Source organism: Vigna radiata, chromosome 5 (genome assembly GCF_000741045.1).
Source record: "Vigna radiata var. radiata cultivar VC1973A chromosome 5, Vradiata_ver6, whole genome shotgun sequence".
NCBI lineage: Eukaryota > Viridiplantae > Streptophyta > Magnoliopsida > Fabales > Fabaceae > Vigna > Vigna radiata.
The window spans coordinates 31,721,156-31,748,989 of NC_028355.1; the positions used below are offsets into that span (position 1 = coordinate 31,721,156).

General features: G+C 31.0%; 2 protein-coding genes across 3 annotated transcripts; both read left to right on the plus strand.

Moving 5' to 3' along the window:
• Nucleotides 1-8,531, plus strand: LOC106762034 (ABC transporter G family member 36). 2 transcript variants are annotated; one of them, XM_014645717.2, is made up of 23 exons: nucleotides 2-291; nucleotides 460-837; nucleotides 1,772-1,981; nucleotides 2,115-2,199; nucleotides 2,323-2,482; nucleotides 2,575-2,651; nucleotides 2,724-2,777; nucleotides 2,919-3,009; nucleotides 3,532-3,833; nucleotides 4,091-4,689; nucleotides 4,794-4,954; nucleotides 5,043-5,149; nucleotides 5,242-5,395; nucleotides 5,498-5,650; nucleotides 5,773-5,945; nucleotides 6,032-6,364; nucleotides 6,453-6,743; nucleotides 6,835-6,918; nucleotides 7,013-7,146; nucleotides 7,231-7,458; nucleotides 7,551-7,722; nucleotides 7,814-8,068; nucleotides 8,157-8,531. In XM_014645717.2, exons 2-23 carry the CDS (start codon nucleotides 479-481, stop codon nucleotides 8,424-8,426), a joined length of 4,452 nt encoding a protein of 1,483 aa, XP_014501203.1. In that variant the 5' UTR covers nucleotides 2-291; nucleotides 460-478; the 3' UTR covers nucleotides 8,427-8,531. The 2 variants fall into 2 exon arrangements, 1 of the variants encoding a protein (XP_014501203.1); XR_002668029.1 differs by lacking the exon at nucleotides 8,157-8,531 and having other exon boundaries at nucleotides 1-291; nucleotides 7,231-7,457; nucleotides 7,549-7,722; nucleotides 7,814-7,954.
• Nucleotides 8,532-20,252: 11,721 nt separating this feature from the next.
• On the plus strand, nucleotides 20,253-25,628 carry LOC106762185 (NADP-dependent malic enzyme). The gene is made up of 20 exons (XM_014645941.1): nucleotides 20,253-20,516; nucleotides 20,826-21,103; nucleotides 21,738-21,858; nucleotides 21,961-22,035; nucleotides 22,297-22,448; nucleotides 22,559-22,664; nucleotides 22,759-22,824; nucleotides 22,994-23,089; nucleotides 23,203-23,274; nucleotides 23,379-23,462; nucleotides 23,560-23,658; nucleotides 23,760-23,807; nucleotides 23,930-23,983; nucleotides 24,070-24,168; nucleotides 24,261-24,350; nucleotides 24,441-24,518; nucleotides 24,674-24,748; nucleotides 24,839-24,929; nucleotides 25,015-25,143; nucleotides 25,225-25,628. The coding sequence occupies exons 1-20, from the start codon at nucleotides 20,487-20,489 to the stop codon at nucleotides 25,311-25,313; spliced, it is 1,932 nt and encodes a 643-aa protein (XP_014501427.1). The 5' UTR covers nucleotides 20,253-20,486; the 3' UTR covers nucleotides 25,314-25,628.
• The last annotated feature ends 2,206 nt before the right edge of the window (nucleotides 25,629-27,834 follow it).

Here is a 27,834-nt window from a genome sequence, read left to right on the forward strand (position 1 = left end):
CTCTCTCTCTCTCTCTCTCTCATTCTCTCACTCATTTATCACATATTCATCTATATATGCATAATATAGTTTCCATTATTAGACTATATACAACACTTTCTTCATACCAGAAAGCCTCTCTATTTTAGTTCCAAATCTTCTCTCGTCAGTGGAAAACATGTAAATGAGAGAAACAAAATATGAGGGAAAGATATGAAAAAACTAACCTTTTACTTTTAGTTTCAACCCCCCAACAACCAAACTTTCTTTGCTGAGCAGAGAAGTTGAAGTTCTATAATTCGATACATTCATGTAAGTTCTATATTTGCACAAGAAACTTCCTAATATGTTTGATTAGTTTGAAATATGAAACAAGAAAACTGGGATTCTCATCTTTTATCTTTCTTTTTTTATGTTTTTTCTTTCATGGTAGAAACATCCTTGTTGTAACTTTGTTGTCATGTCATGTTTGAAATCCAGAGCTGCAGAGAGAGATAAAATGGAGGGTAGCAATTTAAGCAGAAGCATAAGTAGGAGCTTGAGCAGGTCAAGTTGGAGAATGGAGGGTGTGTTTGCGAGTGGGAGATATTCAAGAAGAACATCAAATATTGATGAGGACGAAGAGGCTCTCAAGTGGGCAGCCATAGAGAGATTACCAACCTACGACAGACTAAGAACAAGTATCCTTCAAACTTTTGCAGAGGGTGATCATGCTCGTCCCAACACATTGCAACACAGAGAAGTCGATGTTAGAAAGTTAGATGTCAACGAAAGGCAAGAGTTTATAGACAGAATCTTCAAGGTTGCCGAAGAAGACAATGAAAAGTACTTGAGCAAGTTCAGAAACAGACTTGAAAAGTGAGTTCTTTCTATCTTTCATCTTCGCCCTTCTGCACCAGAATCAGAGAAACTTCAGCCATAGTTTGTTTCTTATATGTTATATTATATATTCACGAACGACTTTGCTTTCTTCCATATTTACTTCTGACTTACTCAATTATGTTTTGAGTGGACATTTTGTTTTCCATTGAATTCCTTTACATACGTTAAAAGAAACAAAAATGAAGGTTAAGGTTATGTATGATACAGCTTTGACTTCGTTTGAGGCTGCCGGCAAGGTAAGTTTTTTATTTAAGCGTGCACATGACGTAACCACTCATTTCTAATATTAAACGGCGTGTCTTTGTCATTAATCAAAACCAACATAAAGAAAATGATAAAAAGATCAAATTCAAAAATTAAAAAGTCTGATTTTAAGGAGATGGGGATTATAGTAACCCACAAGAGAAATATTCCCAATGCATTATTGAAGAGAGATGGTGACATGGGGGAATGAATCATGAACAATAGTGAGCAAAGAGATCTATATAAAGAACTTATTCATGTGATTGAATTTTTTGACTTTTCTCCGTGCTTCAAAGTTGTTTATTGTCTCACTACATTTAATTATTTGTGGTTCTGAGAGGGTAATTCAATACATATGAACAAGTAGAGTGTCAATGTCTGAAATGATACGTTACCTTCTGGTGTAGAAATAGAAAATGACCCTTTCACAAAATTCAACTACAGGTGAATACTATGTCTAGAGATCCTTTACTTTGCTATCTTTTTTTTTCCCTTACATTGTCATGTTCACTTTTTTCTATTATGTGGACAAGTCATTGCTCCAAAATCATGTCACACTCACATGTTTAAGGATACACTTTTTTTTTTCTAACAAATTGTTACCATGTTCAATACTTTATGCAGAACAATTAATATGAACTTGTTTTTTCAATTGTTCCAATTGCAGGGTTGGTATCCGACTCCCAACAGTAGAAGTGAGGTTTCAAAATTTGACAGTTGAGGCTGATTCCTACGTTGGAAGCAGAGCTCTGCCAACACTACCAAACGTTGCATTGAACATTGCTGAATCAGCTCTTGGCTTGTGTGGGATTAGTACCGCAAAGAGAAGAAAGCTCACTATTCTTAAAGATGTCTCCGGCATTATTAAACCTTCTAGGTACCACCTCGAGATTTTCATCATTAATTAGCTCGAACCTATCTAACTAAAATATTTCAAGCCTGGTTTATTTGTTCATTATTATAATTCCGGTTGGTGTAATGTAACCATTCCTATTGTTCTATTTATATAGAATGGCCCTTCTGCTTGGTCCTCCATCTTCAGGGAAAACGACCCTTTTGCTGGCGTTGGCTGGAAAATTGGACAATGATTTGAGGGTAGATTTTCCAGCCCTTTCATTTTCTTGACTAAGCTATAATAGGAAAGAAAATCAAAATTCTTAATTTATACTTTTCTAGCGCGTGGAGTTGAATAACAGGAGTTTCCTTTGAATGAAACAGGTTCGAGGAGAAATCTCCTACAACGGGTACAAGCTCAATGAGTTTGTCCCAAGAAAGACTTCAGCCTACATTAGCCAGAATGATGTGCATATTGGAGAAATGACTGTAAAAGAAACCTTCGATTTCTCAGCTAGATGTCAAGGAGTTGGAACAAGATATGGTAATAAAAAATCAGTGTAAAATCCTTAACTAATTTTGTAGTTCAAGTATCTATAACTAGTAGAAACTAATCTGATAAATATGTTACTCTAGACCTATTAGCCGAGCTTGCTCGAAGGGAAAAAGAAGCTGGAATATTTCCAGAGGCAGAACTTGATCTTTTCATGAAGGTATTAATTAGTTATAAACAACCCAGAAGTTTGACATTTATTGAACTGTTCTGACATTTTGAACAATTTTAGGCCACTGCAATGGAGGGAACCGAAAGCAGTCTCATTACTGACTATACTCTCAAAGTGAGTGATTTATTATGTTTACGGTTTATGATTATTCATTCCCACCCAGAAAAGTCCAAACCATGATCTCAGAACTTACCTATCTATCTTTTCAATGAGCAATGAAAGATAATAACTTGTTAGTGTTTGATGTATGGATAGATATTGGGGCTTGATATTTGCAAAGATACGATCGTGGGTGATGAAATGCACAGAGGAGTATCTGGTGGCCAAAAGAAGCGTGTAACAACAGGTAATAACTCAAATCAAATCCTCTCTTCTCAATTCTTCTGTCTTCTGTCATACTTTTCTACTTCATTATTTTTTCTGTCAAAGATCTTTTTATATAACAAATACTAACCATTTTCTCTATAACCGTGACTCATGAGTGTGAGGAGAAAAAAAAATGTTTCTTAATAAAATAAATGGTGTGACTACAGAGATAAAATTATATTTACCATTTTTTTCTTGGACTTAGTCCTTCTTTTCTACCTTTTATATACTATTTTTAAAAGAATCTTGCTGATTACATACATAACTGTCCTTACCTAAACTTTGCTAAGTTTAAATATTAAAAAAATATTTTTTTATCTTCAATTCAATTCATAAATTATTAATATCCCTTTCAAATCGATTAAAAAAATACACATTTAAATAAAATCAAAGAAGGTTGAAACTCAAGCAATGGTTTACCAATTCAAAGTGACAGTGATATATATTATATTAATTGATTTTTGAATGAGAAGTTATGTTATATATTTATATATAAATATAGGAGAAATGATTGTTGGGCCCACAAAAACATTGCTGATGGATGAAATATCAACGGGTCTTGATAGCTCCACGACATATCAAATAGTGAAATGCTTCCAGCAGATTGTACACCTTACGGAAGCAACCATATTCATGTCTCTACTCCAACCTGCTCCGGAGACGTTCGATCTGTTTGATGACATCATCTTGATATCGGAGGGTCAGATTGTTTATCAGGGCCCACGTGAGCACATCATTGAGTTCTTTGAATCATGTGGATTTAGATGTCCTGAAAGAAAGGGAACCGCAGATTTCTTACAGGAGGTATTCCTTTTCAATTACTAAAATACAATATCCCGATAAATCCTCACTTAAAAATTATATGTTCAAAATAAATAAATAAAAAGTCAAACTGACACATGTACAAGAAAAAACTATTTGATTTAACTTGTAGAGCATAATCTTTTTATATGATTAAAATTTTTTATTGTCTTATAAAAATTATATTATTATTAATATTTTTTTTTCAAATTTAAAAAGATGAAAAGGGAAAGCAAATGATAGTTGTTAATTTTGTATAGGTTACTTCAAGGAAAGACCAAGAACAATATTGGATAAATAGAAACATACCATATCATTACATCACAGTAAGCGAATTTGCAAATAGATTCAAGCAATTCCATGTTGGAATGCAACTTGAGAATGAACTATCCGTGCCATTTGACAAATCAAAGGGACATAGAGCAGCTCTTGTTTTCAAGAAATATACAGTGCCCACAATGGGACTTCTTAAGGCATGTTGGGATAAGGAATTGCTACTGATCAAGAGGAACTCTTTTGTCTATATATTTAAGACAGCTCAAATATGCATCATTGGTATCATAGCTGCAACTGTGTTCTTTAGGACCAAAATGCATCAAAGGGATGAGTCTGATGCAGCAGTTTACATAGGTGCCATTTTGTTTACCATGATCATGAACATGTTCAATGGTTTTTCTGAATTACCACTCACCATTGCAAGACTTCCTGTTTTCTACAAGCACAGAGACCACCTTTTCCATCCTCCTTGGACTTATACCCTCCCTAATTTCTTACTAAGAATCCCCATTTCTATCTTTGAAGCTATTGTTTGGGTACTTCTCACATACTACCCAATAGGATTTGCACCTGAAGCTAGCAGGTAACCTTAATTATCCTTTTTACCTCATATTTTATATGTTTTTACGCCTACCCATGATGCAAACTAGTACTAAGTGTCACATTGGGTCCTTATCAAACTTTCAGGTTTTTCAAGCACCTGTTGTTAGTTTTTCTTGTCCAACAAATGGCAGCTGGGATGTTTAGGCTCATATCTGGAGTTTGTAGAACCATGATTATTGCTAACACTGGTGGAGCCCTCATGCTGCTTCTTGTTTTTCTACTTGGAGGTTTTATCCTTCCTAAACGTAAGTGACTAATCCTCTTAATCAATCGTGTAAAATTTTCAAAGAATGTGTTCACCTTGATGTTTAAGCTTCTTAATGTTATCAATAGGTGACATTCGAGATTGGTGGATATGGGGTTACTGGATTTCACCATTAACATATGCGTACAATGGTTTGACAGTGAACGAATTATTTGCTCCAAGGTGGAGCAAACCGGTAAGCAGCATAAATTTTCAGTAGTAGATCAAAGTGTTGATTCAATGGCTTAACATGAAGTTATTTTTCACTTGAATTTTCATATTTTGTAGGCTAAAGATGGTGTAACCCCAATCGGTTTGGCTACGTTAAATAACTTTGACGTTTTCGCCGAGAAAGGATGGTACTGGATAGGTGTAGCGGTTCTCTTGGCCTTCACTGTTCTGTACAATGTTCTCTTCACCTTTGCACTCATGTACCTTAATCGTAAGAACTCGTAACATAACAAAATTTCGATGGATTACTTCCTTCACTGGTTGTTTAGTGCTAATACTGCTTTATTGTATCTTCTGTAATTTGATTCACTAGCCATTGGAAAAAAACAAGCAATAATATCTGAAGAAGAAGCAACCGAAATGGAAACTGGAGGAAACTCTAGGGAAGAGCCTAGACTTCTAAGGCCAGAGCCCAACAGAGAGATAGCTCCTCAGCCATTATATTCTACTGATGGAAACAACACACGTAAATATCAAACTAGTTAGAGCTTTGATATTAAGGGCTTTTTGCTTAGCCATAAGTGTAACTTGTGTTAATATAACTAGTGAAACTTCTCAATAGTATTGTCTTGTACATAATAATTTCAGGAGAAGTGGCAATGCAACAAATGAGTGGCCGAGGTCATCCTAGTGGAATGAGAAATGTTGATTCAATGCGTGATTCAACCCTTGGTGTTTCCCCGAAGAAGGGAATGGTTCTACCTTTTCAACCACTTGCAATGTCTTTTGACAGTGTTAATTATTATGTGGACATGCCTGCTGTAAGAACCCTATCACACCCTTTTAGCATAACTTTATATCATTCATAAGTAATGGTAAATATCAATGAAACTTTAACTTGTAATAGGAAATGAAAGAGCAAGGAGTGACAGAAGATAGACTACAGTTACTGAGGGAAGTAACTGGTGCCTTTAGGCCTGGAGTTTTGACTGCTTTAATGGGAGTGAGTGGAGCTGGAAAGACAACTTTGATGGATGTTTTAGCTGGGAGAAAAACAGGTGGCTACATTGAAGGAGATGTTAGAATATCAGGCTACCCAAAGAATCAAGAAACATTTGCAAGAATTTCTGGCTACTGTGAGCAGACTGATATCCATTCACCCCAAGTTACTATTCGAGAGTCTTTGATCTATTCTGCTTTCCTTCGTTTACCTAGAGAGGTCAATAATGAGGAGAAAATGGTTAGCACTAAATATTATCTTTTTCTTTCTTTTCTGTGAAGTTGCATAGAAGAATGATTCTTATATTCCTTTCTCTTGCTCTTCATAGAAATTTGTCGATGAAGTAATGGACTTGGTTGAGCTAGACAATCTCAAGGATGCTATAGTTGGGCTTCCAGGTGTTACGGGGTTGTCTACCGAACAAAGAAAAAGACTAACAATTGCTGTTGAACTTGTTGCAAATCCTTCAATCATTTTCATGGATGAACCCACTTCAGGTCTCGATGCAAGAGCAGCAGCCATTGTGATGAGGACTGTGAGAAACACTGTTGACACTGGAAGAACAGTTGTATGCACAATTCACCAACCTAGCATTGATATCTTTGAGGCTTTTGACGAGGTACCAACAAACTCATAATTTGTATGTTTCATGTGTTTTCTCTCTTTATCTCCATTACTCTTTGGTAGATAAACTTTTTCTTGTGCACCAGTTGTTGTTGATGAAGAGAGGAGGCCAAGTGATATACTCAGGACCATTAGGAAGGAATTCGCACAAGATTATAGAATATTTTGAGGTATTACAACAAAATAATTATGATTTTTTTATACCAAATCATGTGATAAGGGATTCAAGTTTAGCATCAAACTCCATGTTCGTTCCTTGATCAGGCAATCCCAGGGGTCCCAAAAATTAAGGACAAGTACAATCCAGCCACATGGATGTTAGAGGTAAGCTCTATAGCAGCTGAAGTTCGACTTGGAATGGATTTTGCAGAGTACTACAAAACATCATCTTTATACCAGTAAGTCTAAAAACATCTAGGATACTAAACTAATGTTGTCAAGTTAGTTTGATTAAGCTGACATGTATACATACTTATGAGTAGGCGAAACAAAGCTCTCATAAGGGAATTAAGCACACCTCCACCAGGAGCAAAAGATTTGTACTTCCCTACTCAGTATTCTCAGTCCACTTGGGAACAATTCAAGTCTTGTTTATGGAAGCAATGGTTGACTTATTGGAGAAGTCCAGATTATAACCTTGTCAGATTTTTCTTCACCTTAGCTGTAGCTTTCGTGGTGGGGACAGTATTTTGGAGGGTTGGCAAAAAAAGGTTTAAAGTTGCTACCTTAATTGAACAGATATCTAACTTTGTTCTCTAAGCATTTTGTTATTACAGCTATTTCTTCTGTCATATTTCTGCAGGGGAAGCTCAAGCGACTTGAACACTATTATAGGAGCTCTATATGGATCTATATTTTTCGTTGGTGTTAACAATTGTCAAACTGTTCAACCAGTAGTGGCAGTTGAAAGAACAGTGTTTTATCGAGAAAGAGCTGCTGGAATGTATTCTGCTTTGCCTTATGCCATTGCACAGGTTAAAGGATGCATTTTTTTCAAACAAATATGAAGTTTTCTGCATCTTGTACTTGTTGCTTATTATGCTAGCTTTGTTGGTTCATTTGCAGGTTATCTCTGAAATACCATATGTATTTGTTCAAACTATTTATTTTGCATTCATAGTGTATGCTATGGTGAGCTTTGAATGGAAAGTGGAAAAGGTCCTCTGGTTTTTCTTTGTTAGTTTTTTCTCCTTCTTGTACTTCACATATTATGGGATGATGACTGTTTCCATTACACCAAACCACCAAGTGGCATCAATCTTTGGAGCAGCTTTCTATGGACTCTTCAATCTCTTTTCTGGTTTCTTCATCCCAAGACCAGTAAGTACAGTTCAAGTTTGTTTGTTTTTTTTGTAATACTCTTGTGATTTTCACTAACATAATTGCTTTATCTACCTTGGCATTTCAGAAAATTCCAAAATGGTGGGTTTGGTATTATTGGATCTGCCCAGTAGCATGGACAGTGTATGGGTTAATTGTCTCACAGTATAGAGATGTAGAGATAACCATTTTTGTGCCTGGTGAGAATAATCAAACAATCAAGCACTATATTGAAGACCATTATGGGTTTAAACCCAACTTCATGGGACCAGTTGCTATTGTTTTGGTCGCTTTTCCAGTCTTCTTTGCCTTTATATTTGCCTTCTCCATCAAAACACTAAACTTCCAAACCAGATAAAAATATATATACCAGTAAGGAAGTTATGCTCTTGCAGGTTTTACCACTCAATTTAGCTTGTGTATGTTCAGAGATAGCAAATTTATACACAAATTTAGAAAACCATGATAGCATTTTGAGTCTGTTTGTTTGGAAAATATAAATTATATTGATTCTGTAATTTCTATGCTACTATTGTGATCTAAACTATGTTGTCAACTTTTTGCGACATGTATTACTGTTATACTTGCAACACGTAAAAAAACTGTTTTTACTTTTCTATTGACATGTAAATGTGTTACTCCGCGCAATAGTAAGACTCTCTTTTCTCAAATAGCTTTTCTTGGACGTACTAATATGTATTCTATGTATTTTTTTCGTACAAATTTTGTTGGGCCCGTATGAACAATATTAGAAAGAGGACAGTAATACTATGAGATTTTGTTTCGTATACTAAAGTTGGGCTTTCCTCTCTTTTTCCTTTCTGCACCTTCTTTTTTTCCTCCTGCACCTTTCTTTTTTTAGCACCCCCAAAATACTCATAAATCCAAATTATGTATCATTAAAATCATAATATAAAAGTAAATATTTTCTCACCACCTTCATCTCTTAACTTATTCCAAAGTTGATAATTCAAAATATATTTTAAATTATGAAATTCAAAAAATACCTTCAAATCTAAAAATATCTTCAGGTTGAAAGATTCGACATCCAAAATATCTTTCAGTTAGTATTGGTTGATTGGGCTGCTGAAAACACCAAAAGTATTATTTTTTTTTACATAAATACAAAAAATAGTGATGATCTGGAATGATGAGATAGAATTGTCTATATCAAACCGTTGAAATTGACATGTTTGGGTTTTTTGTGTGACAATTATAAAGGATGAAAATAAAAAAGCCCAATTGCCCAGAATTAGCACAAAGAGACATTAAGGTCAACTTTTGGTTCTAGGAATATGAGTTTGGATTATTTTTATTTTATATAATTATTTAAAGAAAAAGAAAGCAGGATGAATAAATAAAATATTTATAGAAAGAACATCGATTATGGGAAAGCGTGTGGTGCGCAATTGGCAGGTTTCAGTGGTCCTCCTTTCTTTTCTGACCTTCTTTTAAAGGACGCGGCGACCTGAACGTGGTTTATCTCTGCCCACAAAACCACAACTTATTTTAACTACTTTCAAAATGCTCATCATATTCTTGTATTTTAATTACTTTAATCTTTTACAGCACGCAATACAAATTATAGAATATCTACATTAAAGTATATGCACTGTATGAAAATATCACAATTTTATTTGTAAGTATTTATAACATAAAAGGGAAATAGTTTCAATTTTAATTGTTTAATCAATTATGTTTCCCTTGTTATAGAATATTTATGATTAGAGTTAAGTTATTTAAATTTTAAAGATAATAATAAAAATATTATATAAGTTTTAAGTCCATTGAAAATTTAATATATTCATGTTTATTAAATTTTTTATTATATTGGATACTTAAAATTTTATATTTTTAATTATTTTTTCTGTTTAATTTTTTATATGTTGTAATTGTTATGACATCATTTTGTTTTATTATTATATAAGATTGGACAAAAATAACTAATATGTATTGTATTATAATTAATTGTACTATATTATATTAAAGAAACTGATCCACTTGTACTAAAAGTGCAGTATACTATATTATGATTCAGAACTTATAACAGTTTCGATTCAGTTAACTGTGAGAACTAATTTTCTCTTCTCTAGTTACTGTTCAACTGATTTGTCTTCTCAAGTAAAATACAATAAAATAATGTAATAAAAAAATGTAAGAAGTGTACTAGAAATGTAGTAAAATTAGCATTTTATATCTTGATTAATTAATTTACTTGTGAAACGATATGTTTGTGTAGTAAATAGATGAAATAAACATATTTTCATCAATGGTTTTAATGATATCATATATGGAAATTTGCAATAAAATTTATAATACAATAGTAAAAGAATTAACGTAAAATCGATATATAGTGGAGAATTTGATGACATTTAATTTGACAATTTAAATTAATAATTTTTAGTTTATATAGTGGAGAAATAACTTAATAATTGGAAAAGTAGAGAAATAACTTAATAACAAAAGAAATATAAATAAAATAGAAAATAATAATATCAAATAATTAAAAAATTAATTTGTAAGATATTTATGAATAAAATAAAATAAATATTAAAATAAATTTCAATTAAAAAGAACATGTATTGTTATATTATTTAATTTAAAAATTAGTACAATTCAGTTTAAAAGTAGTACGATTCAGTTTAAAATTAGTATAGTTAGTAGTTTAGTTCAGTTTATATTGTAATTTAGTACAATTTAGTCCGTTCAATCCAGTTTGATAAAATAAAATTTATATGAACTGTAATCGTTTAGAAAAATTAGTTTTTAGTTCAGTATAAATTTCAGTAATATAATGCAGTTCAATTCTTTTTGTCCATTCCTGTTATTATACATATTATTTGAACATGTGTAATTAATATAAAATGAATTATCATTAATATAAAATAAGTGACATAGTTATGTTTCTTAGTTATTCTTTATTATCAACTACAATCAATGATTTGTCATTATTACTACTATTAACACATATGATCATTATTATCTAACATGTTTTAGTTAAAATAATAAAAATTATTTGAATAAAATTATATAACATTCAAGTAGTATGATTAATTAAGAGATACTCAATTAACAAGACATAAAAATAATAAATATTTAATACATAAAAAAATTAATAATTTTTTATTAGAAATACTCATATTTATTATATACTTAAATTTTTAATTAAACTTAATAAAGATATATAAGAGTCAAAAGAAAATCTACTAAAATATCTATATTCTCTTAACAAATACTTACTTTCATTAACATTTGGAATCAATTATAAATAAAAATTAGTGCAATATTAAAAGTTGAGAATTATTAATTTGAATTTATGTTTAAACATTAATTTTTGGATAACTTTTATTCATATTTATTTATCCTTCGTAACTTTTAAAATCATCTTAATTATTGCTTTATTAATTATACTCTTATGAATTTTTATTTTTTAAATAATTTAAAAATATATTTATTGCATCAAATAATTGGATAAAATAAGAATTGTATAGTTATTTTATTAAAAAAATATTTTGTTCCTTAGTTTTTGTAAAATATTTTAAAATAAAATGCTAAATTAAAATTAAGAAAAAAAGTTATCCTATTTTAAGAATACTATATAAGAAACTATCCTGAATATTAAAAATAAAAATTAAATATATTTTTAGAACATAAACTTAGACAGTAAATTAAAAATTTATGTGTCAAACTTTAATATATTTTAATCCATAAATTTTAAAATAAAATAATATATTTATAATGATAAGTATTTCAAAGAACGAGAGAAGTAATCAATTTTGACAATGACTGTGTTATTTGTAGGTTATTTCTTTTATAGTTTTAAGTGTAAACTATTAATTTTAGTCATTTAATTGAGCTACGCTGATAGTTCTTTTGATGAAAAATTTAATTTAAGTAAAAAATATTATTGTGTGTTTATTTCATCCAAGTTACAAATTTACAGTTTTAATTTACTTCTTCAAATGATTTTCCATTATATTTAACATGGTTAAATAATTTTTTACTTTTATTTTGTATTCAAATTGACACTGTAAAACTTCAGTATGTTCAGATTATTAATTTAAAAATAATAAAATCATTACAAAGACCAAAATAATATATTATACATTATGAAATACCAAAATCTTAAAAACATGTAATGACGCTAACCTTAATTTGCACAAATTTGAAAGTACCAAAATCTTATTTAAATTTTTTTATTGTTATTTTAAATTTAAAATAATTTAAAATAATCATATGTTTTATTTTAACTTATATGGCTTCAGTTTTTATCTCTGAAGTTTAGTGAAATTTTGATTTTTTTTAAAGTGAGGTATATTTTGTAATTATCTTTTAAACAGTATTTCATTCTTATCTAAAAAGAACAATTCGGGTTTTAAAGTATAATTCTATTGAATTACTTAAATACCACACCATGTTTTAAGATTCAATTATTTTTACTAGAAAAAATAAACATGAGATATTTTATCATAAGTGTTAATTAATATAAAGCAGAACTTTTTGACATGGACACTTTTCTTAAACTTTATATGTTTCAATACAATTAGTACAAAATTTATAAAAAAAATATATTAACTATTTTTAGGTTTTATGTCGTACGAGAGGAAGAAGCCTCCACCAGATGCATCTTAAGAAACAGTGACGCATTAAAATGCTTTGGAATTATCGCATTGCTAAAAGGAACAGCAAATAGGGTTGGTGAACGTGTTATGGTGATGGCTTGAAAGTTTGATGATATGAGAAATTGGTCATGTGAGCCTAAATAGCTTGACATTTTGGTTGGACGTTGAAACCAAAACCATTAATATAATGATACCAATTAAATTAAAATCTCAATTTTTCCAAATTGGATGATTTGACTACACCAAAACCACCTCTATATCCACCACTTAGAAATTCTGACAAGAGTTAAATATTTTCAGTATTTTTAATAAAATCTAGACTTAATTGGTACCTTTTGTTTTTGTTATATTTGTTTGATTTAGTTTTAATTTTTTTTTTCTGTTAATGATATCTTAATATTTGTTCAATTTAGTTTTTTTATAAACGGTGTTTAAATCGTTATAAGTATAGTGTCAAAGTCAGCAATAAGTAAATGATGTAAGTTTTTTTTAACTGACATGGTTGTCTCTCGTCATCTTCATTCTGACCACTTCATCATCTTTCATCTTTTAGAATTTGGGAACCAAATCTCTTTCACCATCGCCTTCTTCAAAATTTCTCTTCTTTTCCTTCACGCTCCCTAGACCTACATCCACCCCGGTTCCCAACCCCAAGCCAATGGCCTCAAAGCCGTCATCCGTCGCCCCGACATCGATGGCTATCAGCCCTTCTCCTCCAAAATCATCGTCGAACTCAAGAAGAGGAATGAGTCCAATTATCCCCGAATAATGTGTTATTCGCCAACGTGGTTTTCATTCTCATTCTTTTATCCATTTTGAGTCTTTACATGTGGGGGACGCTGCTCATTAAAGTCACATTTGAGAGATCCACATCCAGGAGGTCTAATAAGCAATTGAGCATTTTTTTTGGTTTTTGGGACTTTACTCATTTGATCCTTTATGCAAATCAAGTGCTAGTTATATTTGTATCTTTGTTGTGGATAACCCCCTTGGTTGAGATTTTTGTGAATAATGGAGATGGTGTGACAAAGAGTGGATTTGGTAATGCGGAGAAATTGGTGGGGAAAATGGGGTATCTTGCCTTTTGATTTTGGAAGCTTTAGGAAGTGGTGCTTGTTGGGGTCTAGTTTGTTGCAGATTGTGGCTTTGAGGCCTAACCTGTAGATTATTGTAAATGGGATTATCCCTACCCCCATTGAACCACCACCATGTGAGGAATGACAGCTTTGGTGGCCCAAGCTATTACAAAATAAAGAAGAAGGAGATTAGGAGTAGAGATGGCTCATCAACCACCAAAATTGGGAAGAAGATTGGTTAACCTTGAACCTCACTATGCCTTTCACAAAAGAAAAGTAAAAAAACCCTAATTTCAAAATTCATCCTCATCAAAAACCCTAAATGACATTTCTTTAAGAATTCACCTCATTGTGTCTGAAGGGAATCCACGTGGGTAGTTAAATGCCATCTCATTAGTCTTTTGCACACTTGGACTGTCGGTCGTTAACGATTTAAACACCATGTGTTAGCTGTTGGCCATTTTACCTTTCGCCGTTGATCCTACCCCAATTCAGAGGAGCACATTACCCTCATTCCTTCTTCTCTCTTCCTCTATTTTGATTTTTGTATTGTGATTTGGATTCACTATTGTTGGTAATTATTGATTGTTGGTTGTGGATTAATGTTATGTAGAAGGTGAGGGCGATGAAATAATTTCCAATGATGGAGCAACTAGAGAAGGAGGAAGTTGTCCTTCCATTTTAGAAAAATGGAGCCGTGTTGGTTTAATAGTCTTTATTTTTTATGATTATATGTACGATAATGGTGTTGGGTGGTTGAAGATAATCATTGTTGCGAAAACTCAACTAGATAAGGCTTTTAAAGATTAGGGAATCTACGATGTTTTTGAACCATCGTTAAACTTTTTTAAAAGGAAGACAGGTCTAGATTTTAAGTGTTGTTAAAAATTTAGGATTTAGGGTCTAGAGGTTGCATTATTTTCTTGTGGATTGTTTGCAAATAATATATTGGGTTTCACATGGCTGGTTGCAGAACTTTGATGTTGCAAAAGGTCACTGGTAGAGGTACAATGGTGTAGAGTGGCGAGGAGTTACGAGAAGTGAGTGGTGTGGTGCGGATGAGCTTTGCGGGATGCAGATGTTACACAACACAATGTGATGGAGCTTTGTAGGTTGTAGAGTGCGCGATGTGATACGACAAAGCTTCACAGGATGTAGAGGTTTGTGTTTGTATAGTACGGATCGTGAACTGATACTAACACAAGTAGAGCGCGTAGTAATGACAGCACAACTAGAATGTTTTTGTGCTACACCACTTTCAACAATGACTGTAAATGAACCGATGTTAAAAATTTCACCATAATTACAAAAATGTTATTGTGTTTCATTTGACAACATTTATTTTTTAACCATCATTATTTGGAGTCGGAAAAGTTCCTTGTGAATGTTTCACAAAAACAAAGGTAATGGAAGTGATAAATTAGATTGTCAGGCTTTGTGTTAAAGTAATGAAGAATATAATTCATGTATTTCGCCACTAGATCCTTATGGTAGCAATGTTTTCAAGCAATGATTTTCAATTTCTTTTAATTAATTTTAAGAATTTAGGTTAGGTCAACGCAATAATTTAAATTTTTAAATAAATTCATAAATTAATTATAAATTTTTATTTTAATTAAATAAATAAATGATACATGTCAGGCATGTATTACCATACATGTCAACATCTTTAATACTGAATTAAAATGCGATAATGTAATTGAAAAATCAAAATCAAAATCGTCTTAGAAATATATAAACTAAACTATATCAAAGTTTCAACCAGAAATCATTTTCAATTTTATATAATACATTAAATTTAAAAATAAATTTATTCTTTATTTTTATTAAAAACGTCTCAACATAAATATTTAAGTCAATATTATATATGATAATGTTATCTTAATAATGATAAGTGATCACATGAAAATCATTAAAAACCATAGTAACTTATTATTTAACACATTCTTAATTAAAATAATAAAAGTTATTTGTCATTATCTACTAATAAACAAAAACAATTAAAGAACATGAGTCAATGAATGAATAAACTAAACTACAAACAATTAATTGAAAATCATAGACATTTTTTTTTATTTCACAGAAGAAATTATATTAATAAGATTTTAATTAAGCATACCTAAATTTATAAATAATATAGTTGACAAAATAATATCAACTTTATTTCATTATATATTAATTATTCAAAGTATGATATATAAATTTATATCTCGAAAAAATATTTTATGACAATAAATATCCAAAAATTATTAATAATGAATATAAAAAAAATAAAACTAAAAATGTTAATATTAAGGTATAGATAATATATCATTAATTAACTTAAATGTTCTTTAAAATATATTAGTTACTTGAAGTACTTATATACAGTATCATAAATTTCAACAATGTATTAAATTAATTTTATTGACAAAGCATCATGTGTTGGTTTGATGACGATTTTGATGGATGGATGTACTTTTTTCTTATTGTTACTTATTTTTCCTCTGACTCATGAAAAGGTGAATGTATAAATCCATCTCTAAAATAATTGTGAGTATTTTTGTATTTAAAAAATGTTTTTTGTTCTCTTTTAACATAATAATAAGTTTATAATTGATTATCACATGTTAAACCAGATTTTATATTATCAATCTTAAACAATGATATGATTATGTCAACTAAATCTAAACACTTATTTTTACAGATAATCCATGGTCAACAATCAATAATTGATTATTAACCGTAAATATTTGCTTTTACATGGATTATGAACAGTGAATAATTAATTATGAAGAGTAAATAATTAATTGTATAAAATCTCATGAAAACTCATTTTTTTATAAACAATCAATTAAAAATATAATTAATTAAAATGTTTTAAAGTATTTTTTATTGATAAATAAACAAATTAATTGACTATTGTTGTTGGGATTTGTAGAAATTTTTAATAGTACTTGCACATGTTTCATTTGTTTGTTTGAAAAGAAAGTTTGTTCAAAATTTATCAAAAATGTTAATCACATTATAAGATAATTATTTATAAAATCAATCACACGTCATGTTATATATATACACATTTTAATGACATAATTTTTAATTTGAAATTTTTCGTATCAATGTTTGGTGTGATATAAGTAATTTTTAAGTGTTTTTAGTACATTCATAAGTATTTTTTAAAGATATTTCAATGACTAATTTGTATATATTGTAATTTAATAATTTAATATTACATTCAAAGTGAAAAATCTAACTCAAATTATCTTGATTAGCTACTACACTAAAATTTTCCTATTATTAACAATTTTAAGTAAAAAAAATTAATTTTCAGAAAACATTTTTCAACCAACTGGCCCCTTTTAGTCATGTTTTTAACAATTCCTTATTTTACAAATTTACTTCATAAACTCTATTTCATAAGATATTAGTTATTTTAAAGTATCTAAGGGTATCATAAAAATTTGTCTTGCATAAATATTTCACAATAACTAATAATGAAAATGAAAATGAAAACTAAACTAAATAATATTAAAATATAACCAACATATTATTAAATGAAGTTTATATCACATTTATTTGAAGAAAAAATAAACATTATAAATTGAGGTCAAATAACGATATTTCTAAAAAAAATAACGGTATAACTTTGACATTTTCAAAATGTCTTATAATACTTTGTAATTTATAATTTATAATTTATTTATTAATTTTATTAGCATTTACATTTAATAATTTTTTATTATGCTTAATTTTTTACTTGTTTAAATTTTATAAAAACAAATAATTATTATATTAATTGTAGTATTTATTTAATTACTGTTAAATTTTTCATGTAGTTTAAATTACAAAATTTAATGTAACAAATTGAAATAAATGAAGATTGCAAAAAAAAAAATCAATATCGGGAAATATATTTAAAACAAATAAAAAATAAACTTGATCAATATTCATGTAATAAAATGAGTTAATCAAATAAATTTTTTTATAAATCTAAAAAATAATGTAAATAATAAAAAAATAATAAAATAATTATTTTTTGAAAACAATAAAATTGCAATCATACAATAATATATTTTTATCCAAAAATTACAAGTTTCTAATAAAATATATATATATATATATATATATATATATATATATATTATATAATTTTATATCACTTTCAACTAATTTAACTTTTCTTTTTAATTATTTCAACATAAATTAATACTTTTAACATGATTATATGTATCAATAAAATAATTCATTTTCATTACGTAAAGTTGTAACATTATAAAATTAATATTTTTCATGACGTATATATTTACGAGTTAAATTTACACATAATCGTAATATAGTAAAATGGTTAAACAAAATCATAAAACTATTTTAATTGTCATTCTTGTTCACTATACCACATATTTACCTTCTTAGTTTTATAAAAAAAATGATAATAAATTTTATGAGATGAAACTCAATTAACTTATTTTTTTATTTGTACTTTAATTTTCCAATAATAAAAAAAATCAAATATTGTTTATAAAAATCAATTTTAATTTTTATAAGTATTTTCTAGATTCTTAATGTAGTGTTTATTAGTTATTAATATAGTAACAAAAGATGTAATAGCATAAAAGTTTAGAAAAGTATATTTAACAAACCACTTTCACTAAAAAGAGATTTAACCACATGTTCACAATCAGGAAGAGGATCTGACAAGATCTAATCTATTTCTTCATTTATTTTGATCTTTAACTAAACTGTCTAAGAGTTTATATCATTAGTACAAAAATTGTTTAATTAACATTAAACAAGTACAAAATATAAATTAGTATTAAAATAATATAAAATGAATTTGATAACAAGAATGTTGTAAGTGTAAATGGAATTAGTAAGATAGAGAGAATCATGATGAGGTGGTGTAGGACATGACATAATAGCACATTGAGTGTTTGACAACACTGCATTGTTATCACCCACAACATCATATGGTCATCTCCATCTATGACCCATCCAATGCAACTCTCTTGTACCACAAACCACTCTAATTTTCAGCCATTCATTTCTCTTTTCACTGTTGCCAAAACATCAAACTCCAACAATACATAGACACCTAATTCCACATTTAATTTATAAAAAGTCGTGAATTTTAATTATATTTTAATATTATTTACGTGTTATTACGTAATTAGAAACATAAAAATAAATTTTACCTTCTTAACAAAGGGTTTTATAGATTCACACTAGTAAAAACAACCATCATACAACAACAAAAACAAAAAAACATCATTCTATGTTCATAGTAATCACAGTTACCTGTACCAAAACACGAAGATGCTGTTTGTCATTTCCATATAATTTTAGAGTTACCATTGTCTGTCGTGTTATAAGTTTATATGTTAATTTAACCATGTTGGGGTTACTTTGATTCATATTTATTTGAAATACAAAATTATTTTAAACATTTTTTTATTAAAAAACAATTTTATTTAATACATTTTCTCATAAAATAAAATATTTAATCATAGTAAATAGAGCGTATTTAATCATCCTTATCCAATTTATAACGTATTTAACATTAACTATTTTCCATAAAAACACTATTAACGATGACAATTTTGTGAGTCTAATAAAATTAAACCCATTAATGTATTATTCAATGCACTATTATTAAAAATGGAAGGAAATGTGATAGATAAAAAAAAAGTTAAAATTAATAATACTATTTGGTAATGAATAAAAGTATATCTAATTGATATTAACAAAATGTAATAACTAAATATTTGTATAACACTAATAGATTAATTAGTGGAGTCTTATAAATAAACATACCTAAAACAAAGGGTGTATGTGTATGTAGTTGAGACGGAAGAGCACAACGGAAGAAAATACAGGATCTTGTTTTGGTGTTAAGTGGAACGACGTCTAAACCCAAACAACATACCGACAACTGCAAGAATTTTTTGATTGAATCTCACGTGAAGTTTTGTGAAAACAGACACTACTTTATGTAAATCTCAAAGGAATGGATCCAAATCAAATGCTTCATCTGACGGCTCCAAACCATTTGATCAACCTTCCAACATCATAGTGTCACTGTTGAACTCTTTATACCTCTTTCATTGGCCACATGTCGTAACATAATAATGACACCTACATCACATTGGAACTTCCCACCATTTGCAACCCCTTCCTCAGCCATACATTCTTTCATTAATTAAACTCACTACTGGGAAAAAAAAAATTACAACTTTTAATGATAAACAAGTTTAGGGCAAGATTTATAAATTTTATATTGATGAATAAAATAAATAAATTATGAAGCAGTCTTAAAAATACTGGAGCTCTGTAAATACAGGTAATGCCCCACTGATTCTGGGTCTTTTTGTTTGAATATTCTTTGGAAAAAAAACATGGAAAATGCTTTTTGAACAAGTCCAGGGTAGTTTGGTAATATCATGGGAAATACTGTTTTGTTCATGCACTTGCACGCACCCACCCTTTATAAGGTTGGTTGTAGGAAAGAGTTTCTTGCAAGTTGCTTGTTTCTGTGTGATCTGTGCTGTGTTGTGTTTTTTGTTGGTGTGTTGAGTGCAACAAAGCTTGTCAGATAAAAGGGGGAGAGGGAGGAGCAGAGAGACAGAGAGGAAAAGAGAACTGAAGAGAATTTGTTAGAGTTGTCTCATTTCTTTCTCTCTCCCGGTGATACACCCAGCAAGACAACAACAACACCACTCTCTTTCCTCTCTCTCTTTCGGCATCATGTTCTCCTCAACCAGATGCGCTTTCCTGGTAATTTTCCCTCACACCGATCTTTTGATTTTACTTTCCCCACTTCGAACACATCCAGATTTGCACCATTTTCTGTTAATCTTTTGATTCCACCTTGCCTTGTCTTCCTTTTCACTTCTGCTCAAGTTTTTTTTTTTGTGATATGAATCAGTTTCTGTCAAAATTCTCCAAAATTTCTGGGTTTTCTGGTTTTATGATTTAGCCAAAAAAATGGATTTTTCTTTTGAATTTCAAGAGAATGGCTGATTTGTTGATCTGGGTGCTCATAATTTGTCTAACTTTTCCCTCTTGTGATTATTTTTCTCTCAGAGCAACTCAGGGTTAGGTGGGTGTGGAAGCATGGGTGATGCGCCGAGGAGGCGTTTAACTCCTATGAGGGTGGTGTGCATGACCCCAAGCAACGGCAGGCCGGGTGATAGAAACAACAGCGTTGTGATGGAGACGCCTTTGAAAGAATTGAAAAAGGATTCTCCGGTGGATGACGTTGACGGTAACTCCATCTCCGCCGGTGGTCCTCAAGATGTGTACGGCGAGGATAGGGCGACGGAGGACCAGTTTGTTACCCCTTGGAGTGTCTCCGTTGCTAGGTACCACTCTTGATTTTATTCATTATTTTCATGTTTTATTGAGCCTTCACGTTCTTTGATTTTAGATTCAAATTACAAGTTTGGATCTTTGTGTGTGTCGCTGCCAGAATTGGGAGTTCTTGAGAATGGACTCAACAAGGTTTTGGTATTTTATATTCAGAGAGATCTTAAATAAGCGCTGTGTGGTTAATTTATATGGTCATTTTTTTCTGTTTCATTTCGGCTTTATATATCCTTGAAATGCCAGGTAGCCTTGATGGTTTATGCATCTTTGTGTATCTTGAAGATACTTTTTCTATTATTGTATTTGAATTCTAAATAAAGGAGTGTCCCTCAGGATGTGACTAATTATTGTAAATATCACGGGTCCTTAATATATAAATCTTTCTAATTTTACTCCAACTAGACTTTCAAAATCGAGATTTTTTTTTGGGGGGTTGCATGGAATATGTTCCTTCTCTTGTTTTCGTGTAGGCTGAATGTGATGTCCTTGATGGCTTAGTTCAATTGTATTTTTAAAATGGAGAAAACAATACTTTTTTCTAATGTTTATGTGATACTTTCTTACTATAACTTGAGAGACTATTTAGCCATCATGCGTGTTCTTGATTCTCAGCCGCTTCATGTTTTGTAGTGGTTATACATTGTTACGAGATCCTCACTTCAACAAAGGGCTTGCCTTCAGTGAAAAAGAGAGGGATGCTCACTACTTGCGTGGTCTTCTTCCCCCATCAGTTATTCCCCAACAAACTCAGGTAATAATCTGAAAGTTTATTTTTTTATTTTATTTTCCAACACAGTAAAAATTGTGTGTGCACTCAACATCGATTCAAATTTATTACTTATTTATTGGTCAGGTAAAGAAAATGATCCAGCACATACGCCAGTATCAAGTTCCATTGCAGAAGTACATGGCAATGATGGATCTTCAGGTGTGGCCTAGTGTACAATTATTTCATTTACTATTTTCCCAAAACGTAACTATATCTAACAGTTTGAGAAAATGTTCTGAAAAGATGCATTCATCTGCGAAGGATTTTCTATTCCCCGTCTGTTGTTTTTCACAGCAACTTTTTGAACAATGGCAAAAGTTCTTGTCGTCTTAATTTTATTTATCATTTTGATATTCATCTTTGATCTTTCTTCATTGTTAAGTTATTAATGCTTTCACTTTAATATGTCATGCGTTGCAGGAGAGAAACGAACGGCTATTTTACACACTTCTTATTGATCACGTTGAAGAGTTACTCCCTGTTGTTTACACTCCAACTGTTGGTGAAGCCTGTCAGAAATATGGGAGCATCTTTATGCGTCCTCAGGGTCTTTATATAAGTTTGAAAGAGAAGTGAGTTTGGTTTTGATTTCTGTTTTATTACCCTGGAATCTTTGTAAGTGGTCACTGGTTGTATTGATTTTGTTGTTCCTTTGTCTCTTGGGTGGTACTTGAACTTAAAGGGGGAAGATCCGTGAAGTACTAAGGAATTGGCCTGAGAAGAACATCCAAGTCATAGTTGTAACTGATGGAGAACGGATCCTGGGTCTTGGTGATCTTGGTTGTCAGGTAATTTTTATTATACCTGTTCACATTTATTATTTATGAGTTATATTGAACCACAAAATCTGATGTTGTAATCTCTGCTGTGCTGTATTCTAAGGGAATGGGAATACCGGTGGGGAAACTTTCTTTATATACAGCACTTGGAGGAGTTCGCCCATCAGCTGTAAGTATATTTGATCACACTGTTATCCCATAAGTTATGCCTGTCATAAACATATAATCATCTGTTTCTTTGTCCGAAGATGTTAACTTTTTTTTTTTCGGACATTAAAGTTTGTTGTGCATATTGTAACTTTCGTTTCTTAGTAATCCTGTAATGTTATGTTTTTCAGTGTTTGCCTATTACCATTGATGTGGGTACAAACAATGAGAAGTTGCTGAATGATGAATTATACATTGGGCTAAAGCAAAGACGTGCAACTGGGCAGGTTCGTGATTTATTTTCCTTGCTCAATCTTGTGGAATTAGTAATTTTTAATTTCAGGCATCCTAATTTCCTATTATGTAAGTACCTACTCTGTTTCAACTTCTTTGGTTCCAGGAGTACGCCGAGCTTATGCACGAATTTATGACAGCACTGAAGCAAACTTATGGAGAAAAGGTCCTAATTCAGGTATTAACAAGTGTTTCAAGAGACAATATTTCTTGGCATATTAGAGTGTAGTCTTTGCTAGTTTCGTTTTGCTGATTTCTATACCTGTTTTGTCTTGTATTTAGTTTGAAGACTTTGCAAACCACAATGCGTTTGATCTGCTCGAGAAATATAGGTCAACACATCTGGTCTTTAATGATGATATTCAGGTAAGAAATTTCTGTTCACCAATGAATTCAGGTACTTACCTATACTTATAACCTATAACCTATAAACAGCCCTGATATTGTGTCTACTGTGTTCCAGGGAACAGCATCGGTTGTCCTTGCTGGATTAGTTGCAGCTCTGAAATTGGTTGGTGGTAATTTAGCTGATCACAGATTCTTGTTTCTTGGTGCTGGAGAGGTGAGTGTGTACAATTCTTGGCTCACGTTCCTTATTGGTCATAGATAAAGAATGGCCTGTTTTTATCCTTCTGGCTTAATTGCATCGTCTTGCGGTTGCAGGCTGGCACTGGAATAGCAGAACTCATAGCACTTGAAACATCAAAACAGGTTTGTTAGCTGCTTTTAGTGTTGTTGTGTTTTTTTTTTTTTCCTGTGGCGGGTGGTGAGAATGTTGAGATGTGAACAATGCATGAAATTTAGTTATTGAGAAACTACATCTGTTTATGCAGACAAATGCTCCACTGGAGGAAGTGCGCAAGAATATTTGGTTGGTGGACTCAAAGGTTGTCTAAAACCCAATTTAGTCCCACCTGTTCGAAGTAAATTCTCATCTTCCATTTCATTAATCTTTTTGTTTAAACTTTAACAGGGATTGATTGTTAGCTCCCGCAAAGACTCACTCCAACATTTCAAGAAGCCCTGGGCTCATGAGCATGAACCTGTTCAAAATCTTTTAGATGCTGTTAATGTATGATTGTTTGTCTTCCTATCCATTACACGACATATACACGGCGCAAGTTTGAATTCTGACATTTTAAATGTTATTATTTATTTAATCAGCAAATTAAGCCAACAGTGCTGATTGGAACATCGGGACAAGGAAGAACTTTTACTAAAGAGGTGATTGAGGCTATGGCCTCTTTCAACGAGGTACTATTTCAACTTATTTATTACCTAATACCTTCCATGAATTTCATGTTCAAATAAGCTAATCAATTTAATATATGATAATGCTTGTAGAAACCTATTATTCTTTCTCTTTCCAACCCCACGTCACAGTCAGAATGTACTGCTGAAGAAGCTTACAAATGGAGTCAGGTTATTAACACACGGAACTGTATTTTTTGCATTAGAATTTAATATTTCAATATTGTACAGCAAAAGACTCAATTTTTATTTATTCGTATAGGAGTTTTGATTGACCAGTACTGAATATTTTATTTGTTCCTTTGTTTCTCGTGCATCTCCATCAGGGACGTGCCATTTTTGCAAGTGGGAGTCCATTTCCCCCGGTTGAATATGAGGGAAAAGTGTTTGTGCCTGGCCAGGTCTAAGTCCTTGAGATTTTTACTTACATTAAAAAAATGTCACATCTGAAATAAGGTCTAACTCGGACATTTTTGTTTTTTGTTCATCAGGCCAACAATGCATACATATTTCCTGGATTCGGACTCGGTTTGATAATGTCTGGGACCATTCGAGTGCATGATGACCTTCTTCTGGCTGCCTGTAAGTACAACACAAACACTTGAACGTTATTTGAATTTTGCAATCCTATGATGTCATTTGAGATTAATATGTAACAATGCAACAGCTGAGGCTTTGGCTTCACAAGTCAGCCAAGAGAACTTTGACATGGGACTCATATTCCCACCATTCACCAACATCAGAAAGATTTCAGCTCACATAGCTGCCAATGTTGCTGCTAAGGCTTATGAGCTTGGTAAGCATGTTTTGTTTGAGATTTGTGAAAAGAAAATGTAAGTAGGAGTGTTGTAAAATTGAGAATACTTTGTTTTGTCAGGTTTGGCCACTCGGCTTCCTCAACCAAAAGATTTGGTGAAGTTTGCAGAGAGTTGTATGTACACTCCATCGTACAGAACCTACCGGTGAAGTGAAAAATAGAAAAAAAGAAAATAAGCTGGCATCCTTTTTGTTTTGCGTTTAGAATTTAAATTGTCAATTTTTTAATTTTTTCGTTGGTGTGTTCTTGTAAGTTATTTGTATGGTTGGGTGGGTTAGTAGTACTAGTAGGAGGTTTTAGGGCGGTTGTTGTAGAAGTGGTAGATGGGGTAGTTGAACTGATGAAGGTAGCTTCAAAAATCTGCTTCTGCTATAAATGTTATGCGACAGACATCAATCAAAATTAAAATTAGAAAAGGAAGCATCTCTAAAGTTGCTCATATAAATGTTTTGGATTTTCCTCTATCCCATCCTCTTCCATCTGTCACATTTATTTCTTATCACACGGCTTCACCATGCAACATTTTCTCCTCTTTGGATTTGGAGACGTACGTTGTTTAAAGAGGAGAGAATTTCTGGGAGATTAATGATGGATTTTTGGTGTTCTTTTTTTAAGAGATAGATGAAAGAGCTTTGATAATTTAATGGATTTGATATATTAAAAAAAATATACTTAATAGATTGAAATATAAGATTTTTTTTCTCATAATTAAAATGAATAGAAAATAAAATTTATTTAGTTAAAATTAATAAAAGTATAAATTTCAATTACAAGTTATATATTATTATTATTTAACATTGTAATTATAACAATAATAAAATTACGTTATTGTATATTAAATTAAAAATATATTAAATCATAATAAAATTTACTAATACTATAATTACAACTATTATTAAGTTTTATTTTTAGTGTTATTATAAAATGCAAACAAAAAGGTAATCGTGATTGAAATCGATAATATTAACATTTTCTTAAACTAAACTTTTCATAGAAAAAGTGGAATTACGTATAATGTAATTTAATTGTTATAATAAGTTTATCGGTGATATTTTTGTAAAAGAATAACAATTATTACATAGTAAAATGAGATTTATCATAATAAATAAAGAGGAAAAACTTACTATAAGAGATTTAATAGATATATCATAACAAGTGGTGATAAAATTAAAATTATGTTTAAAACTTATTATGACACATTTATAAAGACCAATCATAATAAGATTTTATTATTATTTTTTGTCTTGTTTTAGTATCATTTTGGTTTAATAGCCAATTTTGTCCTCAGTTTCGTTGACAAATCTCAATTTAGTCCCTCGTTTTAAAAGTGATTAAAATGGGTCCTTACTTTCAAAATTGTGAGTCAAATTAGTCCCTTCCGTCAAACAGAAACAAACAAAGTTAATGGCTTGATGATTTGGCAGAATCTATAAAATAATATCTCTTATGCTAAATCATTAAACCCTTAAGACCATTTGATTCTGTTTAACAAAAGGGACTAATTTGACTCAAAATTTTGAAAGTGAGGAATCATTTCAAACACTTTTAAAACGAGGGACTAAATTGAGATTTGTCAACGAAACTGGGGACAAAATTGGCTATTAAGCCTATCATTTTATATAATCATCTATTTCTTGTTGTCATGCATAGTTATGTGTATGCTCCTTCTTGTCGTCCACAAGTGTGTTTCTCTTTTATTAATTTTGGTAAAAAATTCCAATTCGAAGAACCTTAATCTCAGTCTAGAAGCCCTAAAATTTGAAATCTCCAGTCTCCGTTTTTTAAAAATTGTAATAAGTTGACCTTTCCTTTCTCATTTTGGTGGTTGCAACCTGTTTTATTTGTTCGATCTCTTGTGAGCCACCTCTAGGTTCATCTTCTTTCTTGTTGGTTTTCAAAATCCCCACATTTGCCATAAATGTTTGTTGCGAGTTTGAGGAAAGGGGCGTTCGGTGATGAGGAAAGTGTCGCTTAGAGTAACCTATATTTGTGGTGGGCTGCAATGGTAGAGACATACTGTGTCTCGACAACTTGCTTCAATCGGTAGTTGAGGTGTGCTTCGATTACTTCTTCCATGGCGAAGATGGAGATCTTCATGGCTGATGGCAAAATAAATGGATTTAAGTAGATTTTAAAATAAAATTCGTGTTATTTTTTTTTTGGCTTAATAACACTAATGGTCCCTATTTTGGTTGACAAAATTCGAATTGGTCCCCATTTTTTTTTTGTTCAATGTTGTCCTAAAGATTGTAAATTTCGTTCAATTTGGTCCTTTTTGCAGATGCCGTTTAAATCGTTAACGGCAAACAATCCAACTGTGCAGAGTAATGTTGATGTGACATTTAACTGGCCACGTGGATTCCCTTCAGGCATAGTGAGGTAAAATCTGAAATAAAACTAGGACCATTTCGAACACACTTAACGAAAATAGGGACTATCAGGGGTATTAAGCCTTTCTTTAATGAAACCTAATTTTTAATGAGGGTGGATAGCCAAATTAGGGTTTTTAACCAATCTTCTTCCCAATCTTGGTGGTTGATAAGCCATGTTTACTTCCCAATCTTCTTCTTGTTGTTGTTGCACTAGCTTGGGCCACCAAAATTGTCATTCCTCACTTGGTNGTGGTTCAATGGGGGTAGAGATAATCCCTATTTGCAATAATCTACAGGT